At 51.6% G+C, this 23,258-nt stretch overlaps 1 protein-coding gene across 4 annotated transcripts in view; it reads right to left on the minus strand.

The window, feature by feature from the left end:
* Positions 1–236: 236 nt before the first annotated feature.
* Positions 237–23,258, minus strand: part of PRRT4 (proline rich transmembrane protein 4) — a 31,229-nt gene continuing 8,207 nt past the window's right edge. The window contains exons 3-8 of one of the 4 annotated variants that reach the window (XM_060415102.1): positions 10,327–15,231; positions 9,043–9,102; positions 8,399–8,668; positions 8,208–8,312; positions 7,199–7,318; positions 237–2,863 (exon numbers count right to left, since the gene is read on the minus strand). In XM_060415102.1, coding sequence (XP_060271085.1) covers positions 1,038–2,863; positions 7,199–7,318; positions 8,208–8,312; positions 8,399–8,603 — 2,256 coding nt within the window. In that variant the 5' untranslated portion in view covers positions 8,604–8,668; positions 9,043–9,102; positions 10,327–15,231 and the 3' untranslated portion in view covers positions 237–1,037. Of the gene's footprint in view, positions 2,864–7,198; positions 7,319–8,207; positions 8,313–8,398; positions 9,103–10,326; positions 15,232–18,746; positions 18,842–23,258 lie in introns of all 4 variants that reach the window. The other 3 variants (XM_060415101.1, XM_060415100.1, XM_042248778.2) reach the window with 3 other exon arrangements.

Genomic DNA, 23,258 nt, shown 5'->3' on the forward strand with positions numbered 1-23,258 from the left:
AGGCCTCTGTGAATTACTCTAGATATGTGGCAGGGAGATTGCTGGGAATCCCAGCTCAAAGTGATCATGCTCTTGAGATGCGTATCAACTTTTCCATGAAGGACTTTGCCACTAACTAGTCCCTAACCAGTTGTCCCCCAGGATGTAAAGCTAGGTCCTTAGGAATACAGACATTTCCACCAACTATTGCAGAGTTTCTGCCTCACCGCTCAGAGCTGTGTTCCATCTCTGAAAAGCCACTTCCTGGGGAGTCAGAAGGATCTTCAAGGGGCCACTCCCAGGACCTTCACTCATCCCGATAGGCCATGGAGCCATCTATGGGGAAAGGTCGTGTGGAGGACAAGACTCGCTTGGGTCAGGACTCACTAGGGTGTGAGATGGACCCACCCCACCCAAACACTGCTGCTCTTTCTGTTCTCGCAGAACCACTGCCGCTGTTGCCTCATCTAGGCTTTTCCAAGAAGGTCAGACCTTTCTCCTCTGAAAATATTTTATTGATAAATTAACTCTGAAAGCGCTCACCTCCCACCCAACTGCTGCAGAGTCTCCTAGATGGGCCATGGACCCTTCTACGGGGAAGGATCATATGGAGGACATGGGAGTCTCACTCAGCAGGGATGGGATTCCTGGGCGTAGCAGAGGTGGGTCTGGGGACAGAGGTGGGTCCTGAGGTCTTCTAAGGACAGCCCCTCTCACTCAGCACCAGAGTGGGAAGTGGTGGTCTGGAGTGGAGCACCTTGGAGCTTTATTGCTGGTGAATGCCAAGGACAGTGGGGCCCCTGCCAGCCTAGAATTGCAGCTGAGGGCATCAACGCCCTGGGGCTCCAGAGAAGGTGGCACTAGTTCCCCATCAACAGAGCCTGGCTGCTGACCCACCCATCCAGGGATCTCTGGATGGGAAAGGAGGCCGGGAGAGGTATCTGAGCCAGGCAGGACTGGGGAAGGGTTACAGTGTGCAGGTCTCGAGTGGGAGATGAGGGGGCAGAACAGGCGCCAGAAGGGGGCGTGCGATCGGGGGTGGCTGGAGGGCCACCTCTTCACAGGTCTATGGTGTCGCTGCCCATGCTCAGCTCGTCAATCTGTCGGCAGGCGTCCAGAAATTGCTCCTGCAGCAAGGCCTCTTCGGCCTGCAGCTCAGGAGCAGGTTCTGGGGAGTCGCGGGAGGGTGGGGACAGAGCCTGGTAGGATCCTGAGGCCGGGAGGCTGGGGCTGCTTCCTGAGGGCCGCGGGGGACTGAGGACGCAGACCAGCGGACAGCGCGGGGCCCTGTCCGGGCTGGAGCACAGGAGCACGGACGAGCTGTCCCGCGAGAGTCCGCACAGCGAGCCGGAGGAGGCGCTGCTGCCCGCGGGCCAGGTCCCGGGAGAGGGGAGCTCGCGGGGCGCCGGGGAGCCAGGGGCCTCCCCAGACCTCCCAATGGGGCCGGCCCCGGTCTGAGCCCCCAGCGAGGCGGTGCGGTAGACGCCGAGGCTAGGCAGAGCTTCCCCGAAGGCAGGGACATGGAAGAGGCCGGGCGCCAGCAGGGCTTCGCTGCAGAGGGCCTCCTCGATGCTGCGCCGCAGGTTGATGGGGGAGGGCGGGCGGAAGTCCACTGTGTCATCGCTGCAGGGAGATGAGGCCGGGGAAGGCGCCGGGTGGGCGGCCGAGCCGTCGAAGCTCTGGCAGCCTGCTCCCTGGAGGAGGAGGTCGGGGCCCGGTCCGGCCAGGGCGCACAGCTGCAGCAGTTCCGCGTCGCCACGCGCGATGGCGCTCCCCAGCGGCTTCTTGTCCGGGGCCCCGGTGACCCAGCCTCCGGGCAGCAGCGGGGCAGCGTGGCTGGGGGACAGGCGGAAGAGCTTGGCCCAGCAGCGCGGCGGCACGCGGGGACTGCAGAGCGCCGGGTAGAGGCCCAGCAGCGCCAACGGGAGCGCGACGCCCACCTCGCCGAGGCGCAGGCCCAGCTGGAAGGCCCACCAGGGCCAGGGCCCCTCCAGGCCAGGTTGGCCGCCGTAGCCCAGGGCGTGCAGCACCTCGTAGCCCTGCAGAGCTCCGCTCAGCAGCCCAAAGGTGCCCGCCACCGGGGCCGTGCGCGCCGCGCGCCGCCAGGACTCACGCGGGCCGAAGGGGCTGCGCGCCTGCGGGAGAGGCGTGGCGCCCTTGAAGCCGGCCCCTCCCAGGGGCGCTCCAGCCCGCCGCCGCCGGCCCCCCCAGCAGGAGAGCGCCAGCAGGAGCCCGGAAAGAAGGGCCGCGAGGAAGGCGTGCAGCCCGCGGGAGGCGAGCCGCAGAGCCCGCAGCGGGCGGTGGGCAGCGCTCCCAAGGGCGGCGGCAGCCGCCAGCCCCAACCCCAGGAGCAGCAGCGCGGCCAGGCCGGCGGGGCAGCGCGGCGGGCGCGGCCGGGCCAGCAGCAGGCAGGCCAGGCCCAGGCCGGCGGCCAGGCAGGGCAGCGGGAGGTCCTGCAGCAGCAGCCAAGCCAGCGCCGGCAGCCGATCGCGGTGCCCGTAGGCGTCGTAGAAGAGCGGGAAGGCCCGCGTGGTCCCGGCCGAGAGCAGGAGCATGTCCAGCAGCGCCAGGCAGGGGGCGCCGGGCGGGCAGCGCCAGGGCAGGAGGGCCAGCGCCAGCAGCGCCAGCAGGGCCACCAGGCCGAAGAGCGCGCCTACCCCGTACACGTGGGCCTCCCAGGCCAGACCCCAGCGAGCCTTTGCCTCTGCCCAGTCGGCCTCCAGCGTCAGGAAGAAGAGGGGCAGGGGGGCCGCAGGCGGCTGCCCCTCGCGTTCAGGCAGCTCTCTGATACTGCAGGACCCTGGCCCACACTCTGGGTGCACTGAAAGGTTCCCAAGGCTGGCAGGAGAGGGGTCGTCCAGGCCAGAGGTGGGGGTGGTGGACTCTGTGGGCAAAGAATGTTCGTCTGAGGCATTCGTGCAACCCTCCCCTTACTCACCATACAGCCAGTAGCCTGTATGCCAATGGGAGTCCTCCTGACATCCAGGAAGGACTTGAAATAAATATGAGACTCACGGACCTGGCCGCCCCTCACCGGCCCCTCCCATATCAAACACCTCCAGAGTTTCAGCTCTCAGCCCCTCTGGTCATCCCATCCAGGCCTGCTTTGTTCAGTACACTGTGATTCCACTGAAAGGGTTTTTCTTAAGAGGTCACAGAATTTTACAAGTGGAGGGAGCTATAGAAACCCCCTCTAACTGAACCCTCCTGCCAGGAAGGAGGAGTCATGAGGACAAGGATTTCTGTTTGCTTTGCTCACATCTGAATACTCCTCCCTAAAACATCCTGGCACAGAGTTAGCGTTCAGCAGATACTCACTGAATACTTGCCAAGTGAAGATATTCAGGCTGCACCGAGAGGCAAAGTGACTTGTCCAAGGTTACACATTAGCAGAGCTGCATCTAAAATCCAGATCTGAGCACCAGTTTGAGCCCCTCTTCTTGATGGCACAGCAACCTCATACTACTACTTTGCTTATCTCTTTTTCTGCACCCCTGACTCCCATCTCACACCTTGGTGCTAGAAGGAGCTTCTCCAGCCCGTTTTCAATAGCTTCCCCCTTCTCCCAGTCTCTTCAAGGAAGGCCACCATGCGTGCACGCGCATGCGCGCACACACACAGCAGAGGAAGTGATACAACCCTCCTGTCTCTAGCAATCTTTTGTATTCACTGGCCTTCCTGCCTGCTATACCTCCAACCCTCAGCCTACCAATGGCCGTGGTCCCCATTCTGACTCAACTACAAGCTATTAGTCTGAGGCCCTTAATACTCCTTTGGTTTTCACCCCTTTTACAGAAGATGACATTGAGATCACTCCCCTAGGTCTCAAGACTACCCTTGAACTCCCAGGAAGGAACAGTTGTGGGGATCATAGTGGGATAAAATGCCATCTTAGCGAATGAGCCCCTCAGGTGCTCTCGGGGGCTCGGGCTAACTCGGGCTCCCAGCCCCACACATCCCTTGGGAAAAGGAAAGTCAGGTAAGAGAGTGTGAGGACTAAGATCCCCCATGCTACTCTCCTGGAACAAGAGAGGAGTGAGAAAGAGCTAGACCCAAGGATTTTCCTCCTGGCCAGGCAGCAAGGGAAGACGCTTCAGGCTAAACCTCCCTCCCCCACCTAGCAGGCTGGGCAGAAGCACAGCTGCGGGCAAGGATGGAGGCAGAAAGATTGTGGTGAAGGATAGGGGAACCAGCTAGGGGTCAGGAGGTGCACAGGAGACAGCTGTAGAATGAGGCAAGGAGGATCTCTTGACAAGCAGACCCCTGCCCCAACTGCCTGGCCATACTCAGCCCTGCCTCGGTGGGACAGAACAGGAAGGCCCCAGGAACTCCCACCACCACCCACCCCCACCCCAGGCAGTGCCCGCTTGAGCTGCTGCTACTGTTGCTAAATCGCTTCAATCATGTCCAATTCTGTGTGACCCCATAGACGGTAGCCCACCAGGCTCCGCTGTCCCTGGGATTCTCCAGGCAAGAACACTGGAGTGGGTTGCCATTTCCTTCTCCAATGCATGAAAGTGAAAAGGGAAAGTGAAGTCACTGAGTCATGTCTGACTCTTTGTGACCCCATGGACTGCGGCCTTCCAGGCTCCTCTGCCCATGGGATTTCCCAGGCCAAGTGTACTGGAGTAGGTTGCCATTGCCTTCTCCAAGCCTAAGCTTAGTACATGCAAAACTGAGGAGTCCTGAGAACAAGGGTAGGGAGTGAGGGGGCCCAAAAGCAGTCCCGGAGAGAAGGGAGGGAAAGGTAGAACTGGGCAACTGGAGAGCGCAGAGAGGGAGCTGCCAAAACAGTGCATATTTACAGCAGGCTGCCTGCTCAGTGGCAGCATGTTCCCTGGTTCCTGTCCCATCACATGCCTCGAGTCTGAAATGGGGAAGAGCGCAGGGCTGTGATGAGGATAAATAGCCAATATGTGCAAAGCTCTGTGGAAAGCCTGGTGCATAATCAGCATTCGATACACAACTGTTGTTGGTCTCATCATTATGGGCTAATGTTCATCACCCATCAGTCATTGGTGTGTGTCCGTGTGAGTGTAACCATTTCTGGGGCCTCAAACTCATTCTTGATCTAACTAACAAAAGGCTGTTGTCCCTTATAAAGTCAACAATTAGCCAAATCAGTGAACATCAACACATTGTCTCACTCTGTGAACCCTGTTTGCAGAACACCATTTGGATAGACTGACCATCCCCAAACATCTACTGAAGACACAGCAGTGAATTAAATGGAGAATCATTCAGCTGGAACTGACGGTTTGCTGGTGGGGTGGGGTGGGGCAGAGCCAGTCGGACAGCAGTGGGATCAAATACACACACACTCTCCCTCACCCCTCATGTTTTGGTCTCCTCAGATGCCCTTACATGACTACTGGAAAAACCAAGGCTTTATACGGACCTTAGTTGGCAAAGTAATGTCTCTGCTTTTTAATATGCTGTCTAGGTTTGTCATAGCTTTTCTTCCAAAAAGAAAGCATCTTTTCATTTCATGGCTATAGTCACCATCCACAGTGATTTGGGAGCCCAAGAAAATAAAGTCTGTCAATGCTTCCACTTTTTCCCCATCTATTTGCCGTGAAGTGATGGGGCTGGATGCCATGATCTTAGTTTTTTGAATGTTGAATTTTAAGCCAGCTTTTTTACATTCGTCTTTCAGGTCCAAAGAGGAACTAGAGAAGAGAAGCCCTAGGGTCAAAGGCTAACTGTACCTAGGTTAGAAAGTTCCTAGAGAAGATACAGAGAGATTCCTTTATCCCCTAACTACTCCCCTCAGAAGGTACTGCCATGAATAAAAAAAACCCTTTGGCCTTTTCTCCAGGAGGCCTGGAGCCCTCTGGGGTTTATCCAGGAGGAACAGCCAGGAAGAGACTGGCTTCCTGCAGCCATCAATGAGGAGGGGGAAGGAGAGTGGGGCCACCAGCCGGCCGGGCTGCCTCTGATACTGTCCAGACTCATTAAACCTGCCTGGCCAGCGCTGTCACCAAGGCTGACAGACCGCCAGCCAGCCTCCTTCCCTTGAGGCCACAGAGCCTGCCCCCAGCTCCACAGCAGATCCTGCCACTGCTGCTCACTGGGCTGGATGGGGAAGAGACGGCAGGCTTCCCACCCACATGCCCAGGAGTGCTGGGACTGCTAGGGAGTGAGCAACAGTCAGGTGCTCGACAGTCAGTTGCTGTGTTAAGTCTAGAGCTGGAAGAAGCTTGGGGACCAGTGGTTTCCTTTGTCGCACCAGTTCCTGGTGTGGGGTGGCTCAGAGCATTCCCAGTCAGTTAGCCCTTTGTATGGCTCCCTTGGCTTCACCTGCCAGAACCCCTCCCCCAGCAGCGTGTCCTCTGCCTTTTACAGTATGTGTTGTCCCATCACATTTTGGGGCCACAGTTGCAGTGTCTGAGAGGTATACCTGGAAGTGCATTTGGAACACAATGGGGGGAACCACATTAACAGATACTATTTAATGAGCTAATACTTCATGACCAGCCTCATGCCTGAAATTTACATTACGTGGAAGCTTTACAATAGCAAAATTCGCACTATTACTAAACCCTAGATATATGAGAAAATTAAGGCTCAAAGAACTTAAATAGCCTATCCAGCCATCATTGAGGAGGGGGAAGGAGGGTGGGGCCACTGGCCAGTTAGGAAGCAGATTGGGATCCAAAGCCAGGTCTCAAGACCCCGCAGCCCCTGGTCTTTCCTCTGCACCAGCAGCTTGCCTCCACGCATGTTCTAAGGGCTCCCTTGACAAGGGTGGTGCCTGTCTGCTCAGGATCTTCTCTTCAATGTCTTCCCAATGAGAGGCCCTGCTCTGCCCATATGTGACAGCATGTCATGTCAGATCAGACGGCAAAGGAGAGAGCCCCAAGCTCAGAGTGGGAGGGCAGGAGGCAGGCCAGGCAGATTGAAGTGGAGGGCGGGGTTAGTACTGAGGCTGTGGAAATCATGGAGTTCCTGAGTCTGTTTGCCCTGATACATCTGTCTACATCCTGCTCTGCCTATGATTACAAAACTCCCAGAGGACTGCTATGTAACTCTGTGGGACCATCCTCAGCAACACTTGCTCTCAGACCATTAATATACATCTCCATGGTGATGATGAAGAGAATGGTGATCATGATCATGATGACCATCAAATGAAAGGATCCCAGAATGTCAGTGCATGGCTAGCACATAGTATGTGCTCAATAAATAATCGTCAAGTTCAAATGAATTGGACACTTACCTAGTGATGCTGTTGCAATTAACGCAGAGCTCAGAGAAGCAGCTGGTTCCAGTGGCCTTGGACTTGGGAGCTTTCTTTCCTGGGGGGATGGGGGCGGGGACAGAGTGGTGCCAAAGAATCCTGCGAAGGGAGCACATTAGAGCTAGAGTGCCAGCTGGGCATTGGCCTCTGGAACTCTGGAGAAAATCAAGTCCTTTCTCAGAGCTTGACCAAAAGGGGACACTGTCCCAGGAATTGGAGCCACATGTATGCGTGTGTGCATGCTAAGTGGCTTCAGCCATGTCTGTCTGACTCTTTGCAACCCTAGGGGCTGTAGCCCGCCAGGCTCCTCCAGGCAAGAATACCAGAGTTGGTTGTCATTCTTTCCCCAGGGGGTCTTCCCCACCCAGGGTTACCCCATCTCTCACGTCTCCTGCATTGGCAGCAGGGTTCTTTACCACCGGTGCCACCTAGAAAGCCCAGCCGCATAGATGTGCCGTGCTGTGCTTCACCGCTCAGTCGTGTCCAACTCTTTGCGCCCCATGGACTCTAGCCCACCAGGCTCCTCTGTTCATGGGGACTCTCCAGGCAAGAATACTGGAATGGGTTGCCATGCCCTCCTCCAGGGGATTTTCCCAACCCAGGGATCAAACCCAGGTCTCCGGCATTGCAGGCGAATTCTTTACCATCTGAGCCACCAGGGAAACCCAAGAATACTGGAGTGGGTAGCCAATCCCTTCTCCGGGGGGGATCTTCCCAACCCAGGAATCAAACCAGTATCTCCTGCATTGTAGGTAGATTCTTTACCAGCTGAGCTACCAGGGAAGACCAGCCAAATGTATACCAGAAGCTAAACTACAAGAGCCAAACCAGACTTTGTATGACAAAGAGGGCATTTCCCATGGGAGCAGTGGCTGTATCCCAGGGCCTGGGAGAAGGAATGCAAGCTCCCCTTAAGTCAGAGAAAAAAGAAGGCACTGTCATTTAGAGGTGTTCTATAAACGTTGGTTGCAGTGAAGTAGACACTCACCTGGAGAATCTGAAACTCCAGAGGCAGAGCCTGGGGATGTAATTGGGCCTGGGGGGCTCGGGCCTGATAAGTTCCGGAGCGGGGACACTGTAGTGCCAAAGAACCCTGCAAAAGGAGCCCCATGCTGAAGCTTCCTCCTACCTGCCGGATGGCCCAGCAGCAGCTCTCCTCGGGAGAGGGTGGGTACTCACCAAAGGGTCCCAGGCGCCCAGCAATCTCTGCCAGGCTGGCCCGCAGGCTGGGCAGCAGGGGCAGCGTTCGATGCCCGAGCGTAGGGGCTGCGCCTGCTCTCAGCGCCACATCAAACTTCAGCTCCAGCTCACTCTGGCGGAGCCTGGGAGCACTGGATGGAGGGACTGTGGCTGTCAGAGCAGTGTCCCAGGTCACAGTGCCCATCCCGGGCCGATAGGGTGCAGTGGGCCTGTCAGCGGGCCGCGAGAGGAGGGATGCGGACTCTAGAGCTGGGGAGGAGGCCCACGGAGTAGAGCTGCCTTCTGCAGAGCCCCACTCTGGGGGGGAGTTTCCGAGAGAGCCCACCAGCAGTTCCCAAAGCGGGTCAGTCCTCAGCCCATTGGCTGCCTCTTCCTTGGGCTCCCGGCTCGGCCTGGGAGAAAGTGCCTGGGTCTCCGTGACAGGGTTCCCCCAGACAGCAGCCGGTCCCCGAAGGTGGAATTTGAAGTTAAGTCCCAGGTTGAGAGAGAGCATAGAGGCCTCACTCTGGGGCGGGGGGGTCAAAGTGGTGAGAGGGGCCCCTGGGACAGAGGAGGCAGGCTGGGGGCCCACAGGAACAGCAAGCAGGACCCAGCAGAACAGCCCCAGCCCCAGATAGCCGTACCCTGCCATGGCCTGGTGGGGCCGCGAGCTTGGGTCTTCTGCACCTTTGCGCACGAAGGTCCTGGAGAGAGAAGTGCTATGAGCCCTAGCGGGTTGGAATCCGATGCCTCCAAGAGAGGCTGCAGATCCAGGAGAAGCAGGTGGTAGGGGCAAGACACACAGGCTTCTGCCCAAGGAGAGTAGCCAGCTTCTTGCTGAACATTCAGGCCCTAGCACCAGTCTCTCCCCTGCAGTTGCCCTTCCCTTCCAGCCAAGGCTCCTTCTCCCCAAGTGCCCACCCCCCACCCCCGCCTGCTCAGTCTGAGGCCTGGGGTCTGACTGTATCCAGCTGCCCTTACCCTTGACTGATAACAGAGCGTGTGGACTTGACTCCCAGACTCTGATCCCCTCCCTTCCTTTCTTCCCTCTTTCCTCCTTTTGCCCTAGAGTATCTGTTCAGGCCTACTACGTGGCGGGCACCCTTCTGGTAACAGAACTGTGAACAAGCTCCCCTCACAGATGAGTGTCCCCCTATTCCCACCCCTGCTCCAGCCTCACTCTCACTTAGACCCAGGGAGCCCTGGAGGGATAAAGCACAGGGTGAGCGATGGCAGAGGTTGGAGAAAGCGGCTCTGGCCAGGGAAGCAGGGTGCCCTAGGCTGGCAGAAGCTCTGCCCCTTCAGCCTTTTCCCTCTTGCCTGGGTTTTGGCTTGCTATCCATCCCTTAACCCTAGAAGTACTGGTGGGAGGAATGGCCTGGCCATCTCTGGCTTCCTGGGGGAAAGATGGCCAGGCAGGCAATGGACCGAGGGCTGGCTGCAATACACGCCTGACCCACCCCAGGCACACAAAGCTGGAAGGGGAAGGGGAGGGGAAGCCAGGGGGCACACATGTGTACCCACCACTGTTACCTCACACGCACGGCCACACCTAGCACCCTGACCCACACTCACCCACTCACCCTTCACACATCCCTGCGCCTAAGTGCACACACACACAAACACACACACATTCAGTCCTGTCAAGCCCCCTCCCTCCTACATGGGTTCAGTTCCAAGCTCTGTGAGCTTCCAGCCTGCTCTGTCTCACACACACACACACCCCTACCTCACAGACACACAGTATACACAGAGGCACACACACCCCTACACACATTCGCACAGTCAGAACACAGATACACATCACACACCATCATCCCCCCCCACATGCACATTCCTACACACCCACCCCCACAGACAGGCACACGCACACACACATACACGCGCGCGCGCACACACCTCCCTCTCCCCCTGCCCAGACAGCAGACCTGCTCCTCTCCCGCAGGAGGGTCTCCTCGACCAAGTCCCCGGAAAAGGGGCGGTCGCGGCGACCCAGGCGCCCGGCTGGGCGACGCTCCACCGAGTCTGGCCGGTGCTCCCAGCGCCCGACGTCCCCTCGCCTCGTCCCGGTCGCGGCAGCTTCGCCGACGCGCGGCCCCCAGTCTGGCGCGGCCCGGCCCCGGCCCGCAGCGCTGGCCCCAGGCGGGCGGCCCGGCCCGGCTCGGGCTCCGCGCTCCCACCCGCCGAGCCGCCTCCTGGCTGCGAGCCTCGCTCCCCGGCAGAGCCGCCCGCGCCGGGCTCCGCGGCAGCCGCGCTCTGCCCGCCCTCCCCGCCTCCTGCGCTCCCGCCCCGCGCGCCCGCCCTCTCCCCTCCTCCTCCCCCGGCCCGCGGCCCGCGGTCCGCCCCCAACCCGGCCGGCAGGCGGGCGCGCACCGCAGCCCCGAGCCGCCGCCGCCTCTGTGCCTGCGTCCCCACGCGCGCTCACTCAGCGCTGCCCGCCGGCCGAGGCGGGCGCCGGTGCCGCGCTCTCAGCCTGGTGCCGGCAGCCGCACGCTCCCAGGGCGGCCCATCACACACATCCACTCGCATGCCCTCCCCGGGAAACACCGCGGGCTAGAGCACCGCGTGCACACTCGTGTGCACACACGCGCACGTGCACACACACCGCAGCCTGCCCAGGGTGGCACCCGGGCAAGAAGAACCACTATGTTTATTAAGCCGTGAGTGGAAAGTGTAATAAGCATGTCCACACCCCTTGTTTCATTAGTCCCTGACAATAACTCTGTGGGTGTACCCATTTCACAGATAGGTAAATTAAGGCTTGGGGGAAAAAATAACTCAGGAATTTGTCCAAGATGGCACAGTTTGGCAACCTGAACTCAGTCTCTCTGCTGTCTTCTCCATCACCTGATGGCTTTCAATAGTTGGAAGTACCTCCATTTCATAGATGAACAGCCAAGGCTCAATCTGTGTGTAACATTTCTTTTTGCTAAGACTGAGTTCTCAAAAAAAAAAAAAAAAACACTTCAAGAGCCTTGTGAGAAGTGGTTTACAACTTGTTTCTAATAATGGGCAAGAGGAGAACAGTGAAGTCAAAGAGTGTTGCTGCTACTGCTGAGTCACTTCAGTCGTGTCCGACTCTGGGCGACCCCATAGACGGCAGCCCACCAGGCTACCCCATCCCTGGGATTCTCCAGGCAAGAACACTGGAGTGGGTTGCCATTTACTTCTCCAATGCATGAAAGTGAAAAGTGAAAGTGAAGTCGCTCAGTCGTGTCCAACTCTCAGCGACCCCATGGACTGCAGCCTTCCAGGCTCCTCCGTCCATGGGATTTTCCAGGCAAGAGTCCTGGAGTGGGGTGCCATTGCCTTCTCTGTCAAAGAGTGTTAGCCCAGGAATATAAGAGCACCCAGGCCAGTGTGGAAAATTATTCATGAGCAGGGCAGTTACTGTGGACACTTCAGGGACCCTGTGGTTCTGTTGCAGTGACTGATTTAAGTAATACTGGCTGGTTTATGCAGACTTGAATCTCTAAATCCCCAAAATGTTCCTATTTGAAAGTATCAGGAAAACATAAAACACAGTGGGTTCTCTGCACCATATAAAGCTGTCCTGGAAAAACCCAGACATCCAACCATGGTGGGTGCTTAGGCATCTCCTCACTTTAGTCCTCATCACAAGCTGCATAGAGAGAAAATGTGTCAACAGATTACAGCCTTGGATGTTACCCTGATCCCTCTAACTTGCTGCTCGGTAAGATTGGGGAGTGGGTGCTTAAAGAGTTACCTAGGGCAGGTCTGTCTCAGGTATGGCCAGCATAGCACTTGGCCCAGGGGCACGCTCACCGTGTATTAGCAAAATGAATAACAAATGAATGAATGATTCTGGGGCCCAAATGGGCAATGGGTAGCATTTCAGAAAGGCATCCAGGGCTCACTTTCTTATTACAGAATCCCCACAATTGATGTAAGATAAAATCAGGCCACTGACTGAACACCCCCCACCCTTCCAGGGCACATCACTGATGAAATCTGGGATTTATTCTGAGTCTCTAAACAAAACATTGCCAAGGGCATTCCCTGGATGCACCCTCAGGGATCGCTATAGGGTCCTTCCTCTAGTAGGGAAACCCTCACCCCACCTTGTCATTTAGAGGCTGCCTGGAGACTGCATACTGAGATCCAGCCTTTGGGCTTCTCTTATATACTTAATAAAAGTTATCCCACTAGAGACATTTTCCTTTCATCCTCCTCATAGAAAGGCTCATTTCCTGCTAATCATGTTCACAGAAAGACTTCTAAATGGAAAGACAGAAATAAACATACCCCAATACATTAAAATAACAGCCCTCCATGGCCAAGGAAGGTGATTCCCAGGAATTATATTTTTAAAAACATGTTGTAAAGGGAAGTTAGGGTTCTGGGTTAAGATGGTAATTGAATGTGTACATCTACTTTCACTCCTTCCCAAAACCCCACTAAAACTTCAATAAAGAGGTTTTTTAAATCAAGAGATAAACCTACAAGGATAGAGAGAACATGGAAAAAGACAACAGCCACAACATTTTTGAAGCAGAATGGCAGACCAGCACTGACTTATCGGCGCCAAGGAAAAAGTCATGTCAGCTATCACGGCTGATGGGAGCTGAAAGCCTACTGGATCTGCATTGCAAGATTCTCAGAGGCATGGAGAACTCCGTGGTACCTATGGATTCCCAGAAGTGAAAGGTGGAAGAGGTTGCTAGGATAAGGACCAGAATGGGCAGTTAGATTCCTCCATCTCTCCCCTAGCTCCAAACCCCTGGGCAACAGCTCCTCTCATATCCCAGCGAGAGTCTGGGGAGTTTTCTTCTGAAGATAAGATAGAAGGTATCTGGGTTGGAGCACAGTTGTCAATGGAGATACCACACTGAAAAATACTGAAATCCAAAGGATCAGTTGACCTTGCCAGACGGAATGGTGAAATGCAGAGATGCTGAGCTTTCTATCACCATCAGGCTCCCCAAGTGCTAGGAGTAGGACCTAGACAGGAGATGACACTACTCTGGGGCATTTCACCAGTCCAGGAGGAAAGACCTAAAGTTACTGACATGAGAAACAGCCCAGCTAGCCCAAGCTGCAGTGGCAAACCCAGCCTCTTTCTGAGCTCAGAGTTTCTGACTAGCCGCCCTCCCATCCCCACAATCTTAATCATAGCCAAAGATTGCCAGACATTTAGGGAATTTTCAAAGGCAGAAGAGAGTAACAAAACAATCAGAAAAAAAGTAACTTCGAGGAAACAGACTACCCAGAGAGAAGAGAGGGTCAAAAAGACCACAGTATCCTTAGAGGGATAAGATCTGCATCCATGAAACAAGAACAAGGTGCTATACAAAGAAACAGCCAGAGAATAGCAAAAGCAACAATTATGTCTTGAGAAATAAAATTCTGACAGCAGAAACAAAAAAATCAACAGAAAGACAGGCAGGTAAAGCTGATTGAATCTCCCTGGAAAGTAAAACAAACGTACAAAGAGATAGAAAATGTGGGAATGCGGGAGGGGAAAGATGAGAGCATTTTAAAAATTGGAATATAGTTGATTTACAATGTGTTATTGTAGTTTCAGGTGTACAGCAAAGTGAATCAGTTATACATATACATATGTCTATTCTTTTTAAGATTATTTTCCCAAATATGCCATTACAGAGGGTTGAGTAGAGTTCTCTGTGCTATAAAGTACGTTCTTGTTGATAAGAATTTTAAAGGACACTTTCAGGATAATAGAAATAATCTAAATAGAAATAATATAAATTCTAAAAGGAGAAAACTGAAAGGGAGGAAATCACCAATGAACTAATTGGAGGAAATTTTCCAGAACAGAAGGATATGCGTTACTGGATTATAAGGGTTGGTTGGATGAAAATACACCCATACCCAGGCCATTAAAGAGAAGAGTCAAGAAACTTTCAAAAAGAAAAAAAAAAAAAGTAACATACAAAGGATTACATATAAGAAAGGCTTTGGATTTGGATTCATTCAAGTTATCTATCAAGTAAAAAGAATATATAGATTTTTCAGAAACGCAAGATTTCAAAAAGTTTATCTTTCATGCAGGTTTTCTGGAAAGCATAGGAAATCCGTCACAGGAGAGAGGCAAAAGGATCTCCTGGAAAGATAGTGAAGGGGGATTCCAGGGCATCAGCCGTGTGTCTCATGTAAAGGGACATGGGTTCAGATCGGAGCAGCGTGACTGACTCAAGAGACGGACGCTTTGACAGTTGTCACCACGATCCTTGCACCATCTTTAGACTCTCAGCTCAGAATATCTGGGTGAGCCTGCCCCGGTCGGTGTTTGCAGTACTTGCCTTGTCTTGACTGAGTACAGTGAGGCTGCTGTTCACCCTTCCACACCTGCTGAGGAAGGGTTCCACTGTGGCCTGCTCCTGAGAGAAGATGGGAGTGAGCTCCGAAGCAGAGAGCACACTCTATTGTGTGGCAGCCTGGATGGGAGGGAGCTGGGGGAAGAATGGATACACATATATGCATGGCTGAGTTGCTCTGCTGTGTACCTGAATCTATCGTGACATTGTGGATCAGATATACTCCAATATAAAATAAAAAGTGTTTAAAAGGAGAAGAAGCAGAGAGCACAGCGCAACCTACTGCCCTGAGCATATTCCATCCAGATGTCCGAGGTCTAGTTCACAGCTACAGCTCTCACCGCAGTGAGCTCTGTGTTTTTCAGGACTCCCTCGAGATGTGCTCCACAGTTATTCCCAGCAAAGGGTCTTGTAAACTCTCAGGGACGTCAAAGTCACACCAAAACCCAGAAGCTCTGTTCAGCATCTCTCATCCTGGAAGAGTGCAAGAGTGGCCTTTCGTTTCACAGTTAGGATTATGTTTCCTTCTCAGCCCTGTTTAGGAAAAAACGCAGATGCAATGAAACTATAAACAAAAGCAAGGAAGAGATTAGCCTAAACATCAAGAGACTCATTTCCTAGGGGAGGGGAGGACATAACCGGGGACTGGTTAAGACTGAATGAAGGGAACTCAGGGGACTTCTAAGATGCTCCCTTCCTCCCAAAGGAAAGGAGGGACTTCCTTGGTGGTCCAATGGTTAAGATTCCACACTTCCATTGCAGGGGGTGTGGGTTTGATCCCTGGTCAGGGAACTAAGATTCCACATGTCTCACTGTGTGGCAAAAAAAAACAAAATAAAAGATGAGATGCTGGTCATGTTCTATTTCTCATCTTATGTGGTAGATACATGAGTGTCCATTTTAGTATATTTTTATAATATCATATATACTTTACTTTTTACATATAATTTTATAAACTCTTTTGAATGTATGATACAAATACCTTTTTCAATAAAATTTTAAATGCACTAAATAATATATCAACAGGCCTACTATAAAAAAATACATTTTCTCATTTTACTAGATGTTCAAAAGATATTCAAAAAAGAATAATGGAAGGATATCACCTTTACTGATAAAAATTATATTTCAAAAGAACAGCTAACCCCATACTGAACTGTCAAGCACAAGAGACATTCTCATTAAAATTAGAAGCAGAGATTCTTCTATCAATGCTTTCTCCCACACAACTTTGTTTTGCAATTTGTAGCCGAATTGAGATGTAAAAGTGTGAGAAGAAAAAGGAGGAGGAAGGTGAAGAGGAATAGAAGGAGGAAGAAGAAACGTAAGTATGAAATATTGGAAAAGAGTAAATGAGAAGCCAAAATAGCATTACACTGTGAAACACTTGGAAACCCATTAGAAAAAACTGTGATTAGGTTAAAGCTAAATAGAGAAGGCAATGGCACCCCACTCTAGTACTCTTGCCTGGAAAATCCCATGGATGGAGGAGCCTGGTGGGCTGCAGTCCACGGAGTCACTAAGAGTCAGACACGACTGAGCGGCTTCACTTTCACTTTTTACTTTCATGCATTGGAGAAGGAAATGGCAACCCACTCCAGTGTTCTTGCCTGGAGAAGCCCAGGGACGGGGGAGCCTGGTGGGCTGCCGTCTATGGGGTTGAACAGAGTGGGACACGACTGAAGCGACTTAGCAGCAGCAGCAGGTTAAAGCTAAATATCTCCATCAATAGCTTTTCTATACAAGATTTGGGAGAAATATCCCATTTGATATAGGCAAAATGCATTAAGGAAAGAAGGAAACTTAACAGGAAATGAAAGAAACCTGGGTGAAGAAACCTATAGAACGGTATGAGAGCTATAAGAGGCTGTGAGAATCCCGCAATGTGTGCACGTGCCAGACCGTCACACGACACGCTCACCTATCTCACAACCTTGTGTGTCAATCTGTACCTCAATAAAACTGAAAAACCTGAAAAAGGCCTTGACCAATGGAGAAACAAATCTCGTTTCTGGGTAGAACTTCTCATTATTTTATAAAATCATTCATTCTTTCCAACTTGACTTATATGTTGAGTACTATTCCAATTAAAATATCAATGAGATTTTTTAAAATTTTGAAATAGTTATTCTATAGCTCAGCTGTAAGAATAACAGGCAAAAATACTTGAGCACTTTTGGGGATAGAAGAGTGACAAATGGGATATATGGCAAAAACTTGCTCCTCGGGTGGTATATATCCATTTACATAAATATTCAACTATATTACAAAGCTACAATGATTTAATTTTATATAACTTTAAAGGTTGCTTTCCATTTACAGTTATTACAAAATAATGGCTGTATTTCCCATGTTGTACACTACATCTGTGCGCCAGTATCTTATATCCAGTACTTTGAACCTCCCACTCCCCCACCGCTATATTGCACCCCAGCTGATAACCACTAGTTTGTTCTCCATATCTGAAAGTCTACTTTTTTATGTTATATTCACTGGTTTGTTGTACTTTTAATTTTTATTTATTTTTTTAAAGAACATTTTATATGGGCCATTTTTAAAGTCTTTATTGAATTTGTTACAATAGTATTTCTATTTTATGTTTTGGCTTTTCAGCTGAAAAGCAGGTGGGATCTTAACTCCCTCAGTTCAATTCAGTCGCTCAGTCATGTCCAACTGTTTGCGACCCCATGAATCGCAGCACATCAGGCCTCCCTGTCCATCACCAACTCCTGGAGTTCACTCAGACTCACGTCCATAGAGTCCGTGATGCCATCCAGCCATCTCATCCTCGGTCGTCCCCTTCTCCTCCTGCCCCCAAGCCCTCCCAGAATCAGAGTCTTTTCCAATGAGTCAACTCTTCGCATGAGGTGGCCAAAGTACTGGAGTTTCAGCTTCAGCATCAATCCCTCCAAAGAAATCCCAGGGCTGCTCTCCTTCAGAATGGACTGGTTGGATCTCCTTGCAGTCCAAGGGACTCTCAAGAGTCTTCTCCAACACCACAGTTCAAAAGCATCAATTCTTCAGCGCTCAGCTTTCTTCACAGTCCAACTCTCACATCCATACATGACCACTGGGAAAACCATAGCCTTGACTAGATGGACCTTTGTTGGCAAAGTAACATATCTGCTTTTGAATATGCCATCTAGGTTGGTCATAACTTTTCTTCCAAGGAGTAACTGTCTTTTAATTTCATGGCTGCAATCACCATCTGCAGTGATTTTGGAGCCCCCAAAAATAAAGTCTGACATTATTTCCACTGTTTCCCATCTATTTCCCATGAAGTGATGGGACCAGATGCCATGATCTTCGTTTTCTGAATGTTGAGCTTTAAGCCAACTTTTCTGTTCTCCTCTTTCACTTTCATGAAGAGGCTTTTTAGCTCCTCTTCACTTTCTGCCATAAGGGTGATGTTATCTACATATCTGAGGTTATCGATATTTCCCCTGGCAATCTTGATTCTAGCTTGTGCTTCTTCCAGTCCAGCGTTTCTCATGATGTACTCTGCATAGAAGTTAAATAAGCAGGGTGACAATATACAGCCTTGACGTACTCCTTTTCCTATTTGGAACCAGTCTGTTGTTCCATGTCCAGTTCTAACTGTTGCTTCCTGACCTGCATATAGGTTTCTCAAGAGGCAGGTCAGGTGGTCTGGTATTCCCATGTCTTTCAGAATTTTCTACAGTTCCTTGTGATCCACACAGTCAAAGGCTTTGGCATAGTCAATAAAGCAGACATAGATGTTTTTCTGGAACTCCTTTCCTTTTTCCATGATCCAGCAGATGTTGGCAATTTGATCTCTTAACTCCCTCACTAGGTATCAAACCCACTTAATCGCTGGACCACTAGGGAGATCCCTGTTGAACTTTTTAAGATTCCACATATAAGCAATACACAATGATTTTTTTTTGTAATGTAGCGTAACAGAGCACAAGAATCAACAGGTAGGGGAAAGCAGTGGTAAGAAGCACTAGCCAAGCAACTGGCCTACTGCTTTGCTCCTCACGGCAGAACTTCTCCAGCTGTCTGCCCCATCATCTCTACTTCCTTACCTCCTGCTCCAGCATGGCCTCCATCCCATTGCAATCCTGAATCAGCTCCTGTCAAGACCAAGTGCAGTGGACCTGAATCTTCTTTCTTGACTTCCCTGAAACAGTAGACACCTTCCATCACCTTTTCCTCTGTCACTTACTCTTCTTGGCTCTGGAGACGCAGTGCCTGCCCGGCTCCCCTCCTCTGCTGCTCAGCCCCCTCCACATATGGTATATAGTCTTGCTTAGGCAATCTCATCTGGTAACTTGGCTTTAAATACCAACTCTGACTTCTGGGCTCCAGATTCCTATTGTCTAACCTCCTACCTGACATCTCTGCTCAACTAAGAAATGCTTCTTGTCATGTCCAAAACATAGCTCTTTCCCCTGGTCATTTCCCACAAAACACCAGCCAACCTCTCCACCGAGAGAACTTTCCCTTCAGTCTCCCTCATTCTTCCCTATTTTATGTAATGTTACTACTTTCCCCTCCTCAGTTGACTAACCAAAAATCTAACTGTTTTTCCTGACTCCTCGCTTGCTCTCACCCTTGCATCTAATTCACCAGCAAACCCAGGCAGCTTTATCTCTAAAAGCCTTCTCAGTCACCCCTTATCACCCTCCATCACCATCACTGTCTCACCTAGATTACTGCTTCCTGTTCCCCAGCTCCCGGCAACGACTGATCCTTTCAGTGTTTCCATTCAGTTCAGTTCAGTCCCTCAGTCGTGTCCGACTCTTTGTGACCCCACGGACTGCAGCATGCCAGGCCTCCCTGTCTGTCACCAACTTCTGGAGTTTACTCAAACTCATGTCCATTGAGTCAGTGACACCATCCAACCATCTCATCCTCTGTCGTCCCCTTCTCCTCCCACCTTCAATCTTTCCCAGCATCAGGGTCTTTTCCAATGAGTCAGCTCTTCGCATCAGGTGGCCAAAATATGTCTTGCCTTTTCAAAAATGTCATTTGGTTGAAATCATATAGTATGAAGCCTTTTCAAGCTGGTTTCCTTCATTGAGAAATATGTGTCTAAGTTTCCTCCTCAATAGCTCTTTTCTTCCTAGTGCTGAAGGATATCCCATTGTCTGGATGAACCACAGTTTAGTTATCCATTCTCACATTATCACATTTAGTCATCCATCCACTTACTAAAGAACATCTCGGTTACCTCCCAAGTTTTGGCAGTTATGATAGAACTGCCACAACATTCATAGGCAGGTTTTTGTATGGGCATATGTTTTCAATTCATTTGGGTAAATATCAAGGAACACAATTGTTAGATCATATGGGAAGAAAGTGTTTTGAAACAACCAGTCTCCCCACTTGCATTCCCACCAGCATTGAATCAGAGTTCCTGTTTCTCCACATGCTCAGTAGCATTTGGCGATGTCAGTGTTTCAGATTTTAACCCTTGTAATGAATGTCTAACAGAATCACACTGCTTTTTTAGTTTGGAATTCCCTGATAACATAGGATGTTGAGCACCTTTTCCTTTGTTTATTTACCATCTTCTTCAGTGAGATGTCTTTCAACTCTTTTGCTCGTTTAAAAATTGAGCTATTTCCTTTGCTTGTTGAGTTTTAAGAATTCTTTGTATATTTCGGATGATAGTCCTTTATCAGATACATCTTTTGAAAATACTTTCCCTCAGTGAAAACTCAGTGATTTGTCCAAACATTATTTTTTAACCAGAAAAACAGAGCTTTTTACATTCAGTACCACATGCATCACCCAGGAGAGTGCTTCAACACGTTCCACACCTCCATAACCCAAGAATCCTGCACTCTCCCTAAGTCCTACACTAGGCCCCCTCTCGGCTCCTCCCAGCGGCCTGGCTAACATCTTCCCTCAGACACTGCCCTGTCCAGCCTTCCTGAGCCTGGCTGTTCTCTAACGCTCCCTCTGAACCTTGCTCTGAGATTTCCTACCCCTTCTCTGTGAACAGAGGATGAGGTCACATTCCAGGGATGCCCCTGGCAGCCATGAGCCCACCACCTGGGAGTGGAGTTTGGTTTGACCCTCAGAGGCAGAAGGGTGGAGGGGCCACAGCAGAAACCATTGAGAAGAGTCAGATTTCACGCCTGGGGTGGGAGCTCCTCTGCTCAGGAGGTCAGAACACCTCCCCAGCACCCAGAAGGCCAGTGCCTGTGGCTGATTGCCTGCTTTCTCCAAGAGAGATGAAGACAAATAGGGGCAAATGAGAAGCAGCGTGGTAAGAGGAAGGAGGCTCCAGGAACCAAGCTGGCCCCCAGGGTGGAGGAGCTGGGGCAGGTTGGCAGGGAGCCTCCCCAGCGAGTCCCTGCATTTCATCTCTTTGTGTCTTTAGCTCTTGGGGATTAGGAGTGACTGGGACAAGGGTCAGGGAGGTCTGCTGCACACATTACTGTGCAATTTTTTTAAAAAGAAAAAGAGTGCTTTCATCTTTTGACAAGGACAGCTGTTGCCAAATGTCTGCTTTGGGGCTCTCTAGCTCCTTGATTTCTGCAGTCCTTAGACTTAACTCAACCTTACTGTTTTCCAGTGATTCAGACTCCTCATTTGCCAAATGGGGATAACAACAACTCTTCCTCCATAGAGTAACTAGTAACTGGGGCCACTAGATGAGTCTGTATACATGAAATGTATATATATATACACATATATATATATATATGTGTATATATATATAGCTGCCCTGAGTCTTTAGTTGCAACATGCGGAACCTAGTTCCCTGACCAGGGTTCGAACCCAGGCCTCCTGGATTGGGAGGGCAGAGTCTCAGCCACTGAGCCACCAGGGAAGTCCCCAAAATGCTTTGGATACATAGAAATAGCACACAAAATACTATGGAGCTGTTTGCTGCCATATTACCATGGTGTTATGATTCCAGGGGTGACAAATAAAGCCTCTGCGGTGAGTGGAGGGATTGAAGTTTAGGGGGAGCATACAGAAGAGACTGGAGGGGGATAGGGTACCAGGAGCAGGTAGGGACGAGTAAGAGACAGAAGTGACAGAAGAGACAGAAGTGGCTGGGAGAGGAGGATTCCTACCCAGGAAGGGACGGCAAGGTGCACTCTCCCCAGCAGGTAGAATTAAAGAGGTTGCGGCTGGTAGGAGCAGTGATACCATCTGTGAGGTTGATCTGTTTAAGTTTTATAGGGCAGAGTGGGCCCCAGGGAAAAGTGTCCTTGTTCTAGCATCCCAGTGTAAAAGCACACGCCTTGCTTAGAGCTGAGGTCCCTACTCTGCCCCTCCCATCCTACCCAGACCCTGGGACCACCCAGGATCAGGATCAGAGGGCAGTGGGGGAAAAAGATTGAGAGCCAAAACTGGGGCTCAGCCCTTTCTCCCACACAAACAGGGGTTGGGGCAAACTGCAGCTGGGCTTTGGTTTTTGACAGCAGGAAGCCTTCCCACAAGGGCCAGGAAAACCGAGTCATTTTCCGCAGCAGGGAAGTGGAGACCTGCCACCTTTCCAACCTCCTGGCGATGCCCCCAGCCCTCAGGTGCTGGGAGGAACAGAGAAGCAGCTGAGGGGCCCATGGGGCCGAGGGGGGAATGACCACAGCCACCACAGCAGCATCCATGTGAGGTTTGGTCAGGACATGGATGGGGGGAGGCCCCCTGCTCAACCTTTATTGCCAGAGGAGAAGCCAGCAGCCCCAACCCAGGGCCAGCTCCTCCTGCAGCCGGCTGAGGAACCTCACAGCAATCTCCTGTCCTCATCTCAGATCTCCTCCTTTTCTGAGACCTGATGCCTTCATTATGTAAATGGCAAAGTTGACACTGGGGACTCACTTCTACCTTACCTGCCACAGCACCTGGGCTGGGTAAGGAAGGAAGGAGCGGACAGGCTCCAGGCTTGGGGCTGCCCGTTGAATGCCCTGGGGTCCCCTCGCCCTGAAACACAGGCTGTGGGTACAAGTGGCCTGTGGTCTATTTGTTTCTATGCTCTGGGCCCTACTCCCAGCACAGGTGTAACCTCTGATCAGGTTGCCTGTGGGAGGGGGGCTGGTGGAGTTTCTTGCAAAACTTTTCTAGGAATAAAAACAAGGGTGAGGGGTAAATCAGAAATACTGTTGCCTCAGGCAGTTGGAGCAGATTGCTTATAACAAGCATCTTGTTTCACCATGTGAAATAAGCAATTCATCAAACTCTATCATTAACAGTAACAGTGATAATAATAATAACAACTAATAATGTGTCTGAAGAAGCCTCACTTGCAAACTGGGAGGGCAGTGTTCTAGTCCTGGCTCGGGCAGAGCTGTGAGGAATGCTCACTTTTCCCTTTGGGCTGGGTCGATGCTGATAGGAGGGTGAAGTCATGTCTGCAGGGTAAGGACAGGAAAAACTTGAAGGGTGGAGACCGCCAGGAGCCTTGGGGCAGGCAGGGGCTTGGGAGGTGATAAGGGAAGTCAGAGTGGACACTGAGATACGGAGAGTGGGGGAGAGGTGGGGGTGACATGGGAGGAGGGCAGAGAGTGGCATCCTGTGTGAAAGTGAAAGTGTTAGTTGCACAATTGAGTCCGACTCCTTGAGACCCCATGGTCTGT

The sequence above is a fragment of the Ovis aries genome, chromosome 4, assembly GCF_016772045.2.
Source record: "Ovis aries strain OAR_USU_Benz2616 breed Rambouillet chromosome 4, ARS-UI_Ramb_v3.0, whole genome shotgun sequence".
NCBI lineage: Eukaryota > Metazoa > Chordata > Mammalia > Artiodactyla > Bovidae > Ovis > Ovis aries.